The sequence below is a fragment of the Poecilia reticulata genome, linkage group LG16 (genome assembly GCF_000633615.1).
Source record: "Poecilia reticulata strain Guanapo linkage group LG16, Guppy_female_1.0+MT, whole genome shotgun sequence".
Lineage (NCBI taxonomy): Eukaryota > Metazoa > Chordata > Actinopteri > Cyprinodontiformes > Poeciliidae > Poecilia > Poecilia reticulata.
Genome location: NC_024346.1, coordinates 26,946,767 through 26,958,204, shown reverse-complemented (window position 1 = coordinate 26,958,204; position 11,438 = coordinate 26,946,767). Strand labels below are relative to the sequence as shown.

Genomic DNA, 11,438 nt, shown 5'->3' with positions numbered 1-11,438 from the left:
TATATATATATATCCTAATGGAGAAACGGCAATTTCGAAAAAACTCACTGAAATGTTTTTGTGCTATGATGAGGAGCTTTTTCAGTGAAATAGTTATTTCCATGCAATGGAAACGCTTGTTTCGCATCACGTGACCAATAACAGGATGTTACTACTGCAAATAAAACGACGAAGAAGACGACAGGAAGTAGTGGGAGGAAGATGGTTTGTTTTTGTTCATTTTCCTGGAGACGTTAGCGTGGCTGAGTTACGAATATTTTACATGCAACTGTTTACATCCATCACTGCCATGATTTTGAATGCCTTATCGCGCGTGAGCAAGCTTGTTAACGTGCGACTTTAATTTACTTTATTATATAATGGAAACTCCGCAATTGCGAAATCGTGTTGTTTTTTTTTTCTCGACATAAGCATAATATCGGCTAACGTCTGCGCACGTCAGTGATGGAAACGTAGCTACCGACTGCCTGTGTTGACTGCGTGCTCTGCCCCGCATGTTCCTGGCATGTTCTGTGTGCCTGTCCACAATAGATGACACCGGCTGCCCCACTAGTCAGTCTGTGTCCCCCTCCAAAACTCCGTCAGGCTCAGAGCGGAGCGTCCACGCGTCGCCGACGCTGCCGGAGCGCAAAGCCAAAGCGAAGAGGGTGAGGGTGGTGGCCGAGAGCGGCGGGGAGGCCCGCAGCGCGCCCAGGCACAAGAGGGAGATGAGGTCTGCCCCGAGAGCCCGAGGTAAAGAAGATGTCACAAAATGTAGTTTTTTTGTTTTGTTTTGTTTTTTATCAAAAAATAAATAAATAAATTAATTAATTAAAAATAATAATAATACAAATCATAAAATTTTAAAATGTTTTCCCCCAGATTTATCATAATCACTTATTTACTTCTTTATGTCATTCATTTACGGTTTAAAATGAACATGTCACATGCTGATATTAGCAAAAGCTTTAGAATGAAAACAAGTAGTTAAAAGATACAAATTTTGCAGAAGTCATTCAAAAGTGATATATTATCTAATAATGCAACGCTGCTGAGTCAATACACATCATTATGCCTTGATTTAATGTTATGTTTTATTATTTTCTCAAAAGTGTAAAAAAAAAAAAAAAGACTGAGCAGAAACAGTTCTCCAGTTTCACCCCCAAATTAAATTTCCTGCCCTTTTAATCTCAGCGTAAAAGAGAAAAAGGGGGAGAAAAAAAAAAGTGCCTGATTGTGACTCAGAGGCAGGAAGAAAGGTGATTGGTTGTGGGAAAAGTTTAGGCGCTCAGCCAATTAGTCTGATTAGCAGGAGGTTACTTCACCGAGGGAACATGCACACAGCCTCAGTTGACTCACGGAGTGGTGAAGGGTCACAGGCATCAAGTTTGAGTTACTTTTTGTTTTCACAGCTGTCACTAGACACGTTACTATGGTGTTGTTTGATGGGAAGAGATGTTTCTCAGGTAGGACTTTGATTGTTCCATTACCTCAGATCTTGATGAATGAATGAATGATTCCTAATCATCAGTGATGATGAATCTTAACATTTAGTCTGATCTTTGGAATTTGGATTTAGTTTTGCAGAACGCTGCAAAAAACACAAACTCTTCCCAAGTGTTTTTATATTGCAAATGTCTTTGTAGACTTTAAGTAACTTACAAGTTACTTTTCAGCAAGATAGACATTTTTTAAGTCAATAATTCCTTAATATTTGTGAAGTTACTTATTCCACTATGGGGAAAACATCGTATAAGAGAGACAATTGAACAAGTCCTGTTTTTAATCAATATTAAAGAATTATTGATTTACAACAAGCTCCTATATATTGGTGAAAAGTTGCTTGTCAGTTAATTTTGTCTTCAAGCGCGTGAAGGTATCTGAACTAGAAACTAGACGAAAATTACTTGGTAAGCTTTTGTTTTTGCAGGAAATCATTCAAATTTGATGTGATTTACTTGTGTTTTCTGGCCTTTTATTTAACCCAAGAAATGGATAAAGCAATGAAGTTGCAATACTAATTATAAAATGCAGATCCATTTTGTTGCTATATTGATTGCCCAAGGCAACGCCTGCTGAAGACGTGCACCAGTGTGTCTAGAAACCCCGAAAGGATGAAAATCTAACAAATTTGAAATGTCACTTCTGAAATTAAATTATTATTTGAAAGGAACACGACCGCTAACGGGCATCAGTAATGGACACATGTGAAAATGGTGACTGCCATTAATCGTTGAAGACAAAACGAATAATTTGATTAGCAGACTTGGACTTTACCCTGGCATGTAGGCAAACTTGTCAAACTGAACTTGTCAAAATAAAAGGTTTTTAGGTGAGAAGTTTTCAAAAGCCTCCAATCAGCTGAAAGTGACTATTGTTTTACAATTGAGCTCCATGTCATGTGACGTTGATCTAATCGGATTGGATTGCACTGGATCTTGAAATGATTTTAAATTCAATTTGAACTGAACTGGATTCTATTGGACGTATCCAGTAAAGTGGGACGTTTCTTGTGATTTATTGTGAACTGTCTATAGATGAGCTGTATAGATGGATTTGTGAAACCTGTTTCAAATAAAAATGTATAAATCCCTGGTTAGCCAACAGCTTGTGAACTACACATGGTTTTGAATCATAGCTGTTGGTTCTTTTCCAAACAGGTGATGTATCAAGTGAGAATTTCAATCTTTTTTTTTTTAAAGTAGCTTAATTTTAATTTTTTTTTCTTTTTTACACAGAAGTTAAAATATTCCAGTTTGAATTTGAAATCAAAAATCCAAGTTGGAAATTTTGCCACAGTCTTAGAAATTAGAGGAGTCTTCTAACTTTTGCCAAGAAATCCCTCAATTTTCTATCACAGAAAGTAGCATAAAGAATCTTCACTCAATTTTCAAAAACTTTTAAAATCTAACAGCCTAACATCTCACCGGCTCCCCCTGCAGGCAGCGAAGCAGATTTCAGTTCCTCCAGCAGCACAGGCAGCCTGAAGACCAAGGACATCCTCGCATCAAGTTTGGTTGGGAAGAAAGTTTCTTCTCGCTGGTATGTTGACTGAATTCTCTTGTATCATTCTGATGGCCCAGAGGAAGTTACCAGTTTTTAACTCATAAGTTTTTTGTTTTTTTTTTGCTTTTTTAAACACCTTCTCCAAACTCCACTGAAGCCGTGGCCCTCAAATCAGAACGCTCCCGGTTTTCAAACCAGCTGGGGCTCCGTCTTTGAAACATGACTCCGAACTTTACGCCCCCTACAGGACTCCCCCCAGAGCTGCATCTTTGACTTTCAGCAGCAGCTGCAACTCCAGTCCCACTTCCAGGTACAAGTCCTTCATTTAACACCAATCATCTTGCATGTCCAAGTTGTCAAGGCGAAGTGAAAGGTTCTGGTTGCAATTTATGTTAAGACAATGACCTGATGAAATTTCCATCTTACATTTATCAGAAATTTCTCTGAGGGTGAGAAAAAAATGGATTTGGGGGATTTGAGGTTTTAACTAAACGGGCAAAATGGCTGAAAGTCAGTAAGTGAGTGAGTGGGTAGTAGGATTAAAACCAGACTGTTATTTCCTGTCTTGCATCTGCCTGGGATTATATTGGTTATAGTCTGACTGGGATTAGTGAGCACTTTGTAGTGCAAATGTAAAAGCAGGCACTCTGTTGACTGGGGCCAGTCCAGAATGGAGGAAGTGGAAAGATCTGGAATTTTTTTTTTATTTTTTACGTCATTGAATTTTTTTATTTTTTTTTTACTTGGTGCTTTAGGCTGCTCACTACATGGACAAAAAAATGACCTAAAAATATCTTTGACGCTTAAATGAAACTGTTCGTCTTGAAGCCTTCTCAGGGTTTTGTTCAGATGGATTCTTCCTTATCTGGTACTCGCAGCTCAGTCCGGAACTGCTGCCACTTCAAAACCTTCCCCTTGTCAGTTCTTTATTTTTCTGCCTGTATGGCTACGTGTCATGTGACATCCTTTTCTCCCGAGTGTTGCCTTCTCCTTGGCTGTTCTATTTCTGGCAGGAGAGCAAAGCATTTGCATCAAAGCCTCAAGTATTCCAGGTTGCTAGGATATTGCCAGAGAGTGAGGTTTTCATGCTGCTTTGTCCAAATCCACAAAAAAAGATGAACAGAAACGTAAATCCATGAATCTTTTTCCCTTGAATAAATGTACATGTCATAAAGCACTCGGACAACATTAGATTTTTTTTTTTTTTTATAAAGACGAATGAAGATGTTTGTGCTCGTAAGACAAGACTCTGTTATCCTGTGTCAAACAGTAATTCTAGGCTGCAGGGAGCATCTGCTCTGACAGCACTCTGTGAGTCAGACTAATTACCTTTATCACAGAATCACTTTGCATCTTAAGCATCAGTTTTTTGTTTTTTGTTTTGGTGCCGCTTTAAAATGTCTTGATGAAGACGGATGGGTGTTTATTCCAGAAGAGGTAAATGTTCCGTTTCACCACCGTCATCTCTGCTCGACAGAAGAGTGAGCTTGGGCCGCTTCCGCTCCTGCGGAGACAACCACGGCGTCAGGCCCCCGAACCCTGAGCAGTACCTGACCCCGCTGCAGCAGAAGGAAGTGGCCATCAGACACCTGAAGACCAAGCTGATGGAGTCGGAGAACAAAGTCCACGACAGGTTGTACGGCTCCCACTTACAAATTGGCCAAAGTTGGTTTTGCAATCGAATACACGCTACATGTGGTTTTATCTAATGTGGGTTAAGTTTTTCCATTTGTTTTATTTGGGTAAATGGTAACATAATTATTATAAGCATTATGGCTAATGCTGTCAGTGTGTTGGCTAAAATACACAGTGTTTCTCCATCTTGATGCTCAATGATACAAACTACTCATTTATTGCATGCATAAAGTCATAGAAAACTTGCTTAGGGTAAATCTGATTTTTATCTTGTATAACTGCACCCTCTTTTAATAATGCCTTCCTGCAGAATTGCCAACATGGCCCATTTAAAAAGAAAAGACAGTCCCACCATCCATGCACATAGAAAAAGTGGATCCATTTACAATATTTAAAATTAAAAAGTGACTTGTAGCAATTGAAGAAACTAATATCTAAAACATTGGCACATTTATGTTTTTCCCCATTAAATAGGAACACAATTAAAATCACACGTGAATGAGTTTGTTCATGTGAGAAGTCATGGAAAATCAGACCATGCTGTCAAACTACTATTGTCTTTGTAGTAGCAACACTTGCTTGTTGATCACATGACTATGATTGTGCAAAACAAGTGTTTCGTTGCAGTTTTGCGAACACACCGATTTCAATCAAATTAGTTTGTTTTTTTTAATTGGCATGTTTCCATTAAGCACATGTATTTTTGTAGTTTCAATTTGTGCAACTATATGGGTAATGAAAACAAAGCTAGTGTCTTCTAAAGTCAACAAATCGACTTTACGTGTTCCAACCTGCTTTTCTGTTGTTGGCATCTGGCAAAACATTTCAATTAATTTATTCTTGTACTTTTGTACTTGTAATGTTGGTGAAAAGGAAATATCTCTAGCCATTTGTTCGAAAAAGGGTTAGATAACCGCTTTAGAAGAAACTGGTGACATAATGCCTCCACGAGCTCAATCCAAGCATCTACTTGGTAGAAATAAATTAGGAATGAGCTATTGCATAAGGAAAACATTCTGGATGTCTTGTGGAAGTTCTGCCCCGTATACGATGCGGCGTACCATATGGATAATTTCTGACTGTGCTTTCTAATTCACCAGAGAGAACGAGATCCAAGAGCTCAAGTCCCAGCTCTGCAGGATGAGGGAAGACTGGATTGAAGAAGAATGCCACAGAGTGGAGGCTCAGCTGTCCCTCAAAGAGGCCCGCAAAGAGATCAGGCAGCTGCGTCAGGTGGTGGAAACCATGAAGAACAGCCTGATGGAGAAAGACAAGGGAATACAGAAGTACTTCATAGATATCAACATCCAAAACAGGAAGCTGGAGTCCCTGCTGCACAGCATGGAGCTCGCCCAGAGTGGCTCTGCCCTCCAAGATGAAGGTGCCTTGGACTTCATGTGTGATGGTCCTGAAGGGGGTGATAAGAAGCTGATGGGTGAGGAGGACGGAGGGCTGGAGATGGGGAATCCGGGAGCAGAGGCAATGGCAGACAGTGGGCTGCTGGTGAACGATGAGATGGCCAACAGAGAGGACATCTTTGAACAGGTCTTCATGTCTACTGCAGCGGATTTCAGCCAGGACTCCAGTTGCAGGCAAGGGCCCCTGGTGGAGACCGACGCTGGGCAGCCTGCGCTGTCAGAAGACGGACAGTTAGCACGTGAATCTTCAGCATCTCCGCCAAATGCACTTTCATCCACAGTCACCATCTCTTCAAGCGCACCTTGCCACCAAAACACCAACGACAAAGAAGTTCAGACCGACTTTCCGTCCATATCCGCAGAGCTGCAGGCTCTACTACTTCAGCTGCTGAAGCTCCACGGGTCATCACTAGGGGATGCAGCTCCTCCCACCGGACTTCTGGAAGTCCCAAAGCTACCCACATCCACGGGGGATGAATCCAGCACATCTACTGATTCCGGTTGTTCAGACAATACGAAGAGCAGCCAGTTCATGGACGAGCTGGACTTCACCGCCCAGGAAGAGAAACCTTTCGAATCGACGAGACAGGAACTGGTGGACAAGCGTTACTGGAGCAACAGCTTCCTGGTTGATCTGGTGGCAGTGGCAGCCCCTGTGCTACCCACTGTGGCCTGGCTGTATTCGAGGCATGGTGTGGACGGAAACGCTCCGGTCTACAACATTGGGGCCCTGATAAGGGGCTGTTGCATCATGGGACTGCACTCGCTTCGTCGCGTTGCCCGTAGACCAGACGCATAATCGCTTTAAACCTGCATGCTCACGCCTAACTTTGTACTAGAAGCACTTTGCAAAGAGTATCATGGAAACGTTTCTTTTGTTGTTCAGCACTTGATGAGATTATTGCAGCTGCTTTGTTTTCAGCACTGGTATTTTTGCATTGTACAGTTACCATAAATGGAAGCTTGGTGGTGACCAAACAGTATTTATTCTTTATTTATATATTTATTTATATTTAACAAGCATATCATCCGAGTAGATGGTTATGTCCTGTCATATCTTTTAGTTTGTTTTCTTTTTTTAATTTATGACCTCCGGGAAATGGAAGTCCATGCTAATTTGAAATGTTTTGTGTTGCTGTTCATAAAGAAACCTTCAGCCAAAGCTTTAATGTGAGTTCACCGTTTTTTGTGAAGTCCCCTCTCTTGACCCTTTCCTTTGGAGTGGAGCTTTACTCTGTACAGCTTGTGTATTGTTCATACAAGACTTGTTCTGTGCCTGAGCAATGTGCAATATTGTCAGTCTATATCAAATGTCATTGTAACTTTATTAATAAAGCATGATATTTCTGAGCATGTTCAGACTCCGAATGTTTTAATCTCACGGTGGCCAGAATTCCTGTCTGGAGCCGTAAGCTGTTAAGTCTGGTTTATGTAAGAGGCTTGTCGGGGAAAAAATCTATAAGTTCTGAAGTTTCTTCAGTTCTTTTCGTGAATAAATAAAAACTCTGAATGGTAGGGCAATGTCTCCAGCCTGCCAAAAGCTCCCAAGCCGTCGTAGATAAAAGCCTCTGCCTCTGTCATCCCTTGGGTGATGGAGCTGACGGCACTGAGTGCTTTAGATCGACTACTTAAAATTCTTGGACCATAAAATACTGCTGCTGGTGCACAGATCGGGCTAACCCCATCTGTAAAAGCCACCAATGCTCCATTTTGCATCCTTATTCAATGGTAATTTCTAAACGGAGCTAAAAATAAAACTATCCAAGTCTTACTTTTGACTCCACTTCCACTCTGCCATATGGTAATGTTGCATAACTGATACTCATTTAAATCGGCACTAAATGAGTCATCAAAATTCTCAGCGAGTCACGCTGATACCCAGATGTAATTTTTGTAACTTGACATCACACTTGTTCTGCAGCATCCAGTCAGCAGCCGAAGCTTATTCACTCTGCTACTGATGACGAGCGGATTTCTTTTTTTGTTTTGTTTTTTAAAGTGGGTCAGTTTCCCAATGGAAGGCAGAGTCCCCCAGGTGAACGGCTGTGATATTATTGTAATGCGGATCAAATGAAATCTCTAAATGTAGGCTACGTCTTACAGGATGTTCTGGTGATGTTACAGTCTACAGTTTAGGAGTTTGACAAAGGGCTGCTTTTATGTGATCATGCTCATGTTTTCCAAACAGGCTGCACTGGTAAATCCACACTTGGTGTCTTTCTGCATAAAGTTTGCAGCTTTAAGTCTTTATTTGGAGACAAAAAGTAGTCGATGCCGATTATCAAATGTAGACTCTAAAACTGCAGATAGTTACCCAAGTGTAACTACACAGTAAAAAAAAATTCTGTAAAAAAAACAGGAAAATGTACTGGTAATTTTCAGCCAGGACATTTTCTGTTTTTTTACGGAATTTCCAGTAGAATTTTTTCTGTAATTTAACAGATTTTTTCCCGTAATTTAACAGCTTTTATATGTAAAATTTTTAACATAGAAAACAACCAGGTCATGTAGCGTTTCCATTGACACTTTGGACTACGCCTGTTAGGAGATGGAACCCATTGCTTCAGAAGAACAGGCTCAAGGATGTCTGACTAAGATGGAGCCCTCCGCATATCAAGAACAAACTATTCCAATACAAACTGATAAAACATCGGCTGTGAACAGAATGACTGGTTCCCCTCCTCCTTCCCCCATTCCACATCTTTCCCTCCCCCCTCCCCCCTCCCTCTCTGCTCCTATACTCACTCACAAGATCAGAGTTTCTCAGAAAGTGAATCACTAAAGAGAGTCGGGCTGCACCTGAGCCGCCTGAAAATGCTGGTGGAGAATTTAGGTCAGAGAGAAAGACAGAGGGACTCTTTCTCCTCCCAGCTGGATAGTATGGATCAACAAGTTCGCCTCGGCACAACTCTCACTTCATCTAAGCCACCTGTCTCTGACCTCCCTGAGGATCCAGAACTCTCCGTTTCTGAGGTCCGAGACTGGGGTCCAGATATTATCTTCACACCCGTCTTCCTCCAGAATGTGTCTGGCCCCCCAACATTGCATAGCAGGACAATACMTGTCTGGATCACTACAAGAAAAGTTACAAAAAACAGAAATACAAAAARCAGCGGTCTTAATTCAAACCTCAGACTGATCCCCTGCCTAAAGGAACCTCAGACTGAAGAGCTTTCAGCCTCCAAGTCACTTAAATTGGCTCTTTTAAATACCAGATCTCTCTGTGCTAAAGCTCTATTAATTAATGATTTAATCGCTGAGCATAATATTAATGGTTTATTTCTGACAGAAACATGGCTGAATGACAATAATGAAGCAATCATACTAATTGAATCAACGCCTCCTACGTACAATTTTTTAAGTGAAAATAGAAAACACAAAAAAGGAGGAGGCGTGGCTTCAATATTTAAGAATACCATAAACCGTAGTAAAATCTCTCTGGGTAACTTTATGTCTTTTGAATATCTTGGAATCGAGGTAAAGGGCCACAAACGAACTTTGACACTAACTCTATACAAAACACCAACATATGTGGAAAATTTCTTTGCAGACTTTAATGAGCTTCTATCTCTCATATGTATTGATCACGATTGTTTGATAATTGTCTGTGATTTTCAACATTCATGTTTCAGTGCAAACTTTCAGATATCATTGATTACATTGCCCCCACTAAAGTAAAGGTTGTGACTGGTAGGAAGAAATCTCCATGGAGAAATGTACAAACAATTCAATCTGCAAGACAACTCTGCCACAGGGCCGAACGGAAATGGCGTAAAGGTCAACTGCACATTTATTGTGACATCTACAAGGAAAGACTACGTAACTATCACACAACACTAAAACATGCAAGAGAAGCTTTCTTTGCAGATGTCATAAACAAAAACACTAACAACGCTCGAGTTTTATTTGCTACTGTTGACAGGCTCACAAATCCTCCAATGACGTTACCACCTGAACTTCAATCTAATGCCGCCTGCAACAAGTTTTCAAGTTTCTTTTTAGAGAAAATTCAAAAGATCAGAGGATTAATCTGCACATCCACTCCAAAGTCAGTATCAATGCTGTGCCCAAACAAAACAAATGCAGGAAAAATTACCAAATTTCAACTACTAAATTATAAAACCCTAGAAGAAATTATAAGTCAATTAAGCTCCGGTTCCTGCTGTCTGGATGTCCTACCCACACATTTCTTTAAGAAAGTCCTGCCTGTCGTTGCTAATGATCTGATCCAAATAGTAAACTCATCACTGTCTTCAGGTGTTTTCCCCCTGGCTTTGAAAACAGCAGTTATCAAACCACTGATTAAAAAGAACAATCTGGACAAATCCCTACTGCAGAATTACAGGCCGATCTCCAAACTCCCATTCATCAGCAAAATTATTGAAAAAGCTGTTTTTAAGCAATTAAATAACTTCCTAACAATAATGAATCGCTTTGACTCCTAGTCTGGTTTTCGTGCTCACCACAGCACGGAGACGGCCCTTGTAAAAGTGTTCAATGACATCTATATAAATACAGACTGTGGGAGAACCACAGTGCTGGTTCTGTTGAACCTCAGTGCAGCTTTCGACGCTGTTGGCCATGACATTTTACTGAATCGACTGGAGAGTTGGGTCGGACTCTCTGGTCCAGTGCTCAACTGGTTTGAATCCTACATAAAGAACAGAGATTTCTTTGTTTCAATTGGAAATTTCTCATCAGAGAGGTCAAAGGTCACATGTGGGGTACCCCAAGGTTCAATCCTAGGACCCCTTCTTTTCAATATTTATATGCTCCCACTGGCTAAGGTTATAACAGGACATAGGATTAGCTACCACAATTATGCGGATGATACACAGCTCTACATCAYGATGTCACCAGGTGACTCTGAACCCATCCAATCACTAAATAGATGCTTAGAACAGATCAATGTGTGGATGTGCCAAAACTTTCTCCAGCTGAACAGAAACAAAACTGAAGTTATTATCGTTGGACCTAAAGAGGAGCGAACCCGAATCAACGCACAGCTTCAGCTATTACAACTGAAAACCAGCAATCAGCCCGAAACCTGGGAGTAGTGATGGACTCTGACCTGAACCTTCAGAGCCACATTAAGACAGTCACAAAGTCKGCCTTCTATCACCTGAAGAACATCTCCAGGATTAGAGGACTTATGTCTCAGCACGATCTAGAGAAACTCATCCATGCGTTTATCTTTAGCCGCATTGATTGCTGCAACAGCGTCTTCACAGGTCTGACTAATAAATCAATCAAACAGTTGCAGCTGATCAAGAACGCTGCTGCTCGCGTTCCCACTAAAACCAGGAAGATAGAGCACATAACACCAGTTTTAAAGTCCCTACTCTGGCTCCCTGTAGCTCAGAGAATAGACTTTAAAATACTGATGTTAGTTTATAAATC

At 40.8% G+C, this 11,438-nt stretch overlaps 1 protein-coding gene across 4 annotated transcripts in view; it reads left to right on the top strand.

Moving 5' to 3' along the window:
* sybu (syntabulin (syntaxin-interacting)) overlaps window positions 1–7,393 on the top strand; it is a 13,659-nt gene extending 6,266 nt beyond the window's left edge. For 2 of the 4 annotated variants that reach the window (XM_017309661.1, XM_008431940.2), the window contains 5 exons: window positions 532–732; window positions 2,922–3,021; window positions 3,143–3,295; window positions 4,463–4,618; window positions 5,721–7,393. In XM_017309661.1, coding sequence (XP_017165150.1) covers window positions 532–732; window positions 2,922–3,021; window positions 3,143–3,295; window positions 4,463–4,618; window positions 5,721–6,837 — 1,727 coding nt within the window. In that variant the 3' untranslated portion in view covers window positions 6,838–7,393. Of the gene's footprint in view, window positions 1–531; window positions 733–890; window positions 1,446–2,921; window positions 3,022–3,142; window positions 3,296–4,462; window positions 4,619–5,720 lie in introns of those variants that run through there. The other 2 variants (XM_017309662.1, XM_017309663.1) reach the window with 2 other exon arrangements.
* The last annotated feature ends 4,045 nt before the right edge of the window (window positions 7,394–11,438 follow it).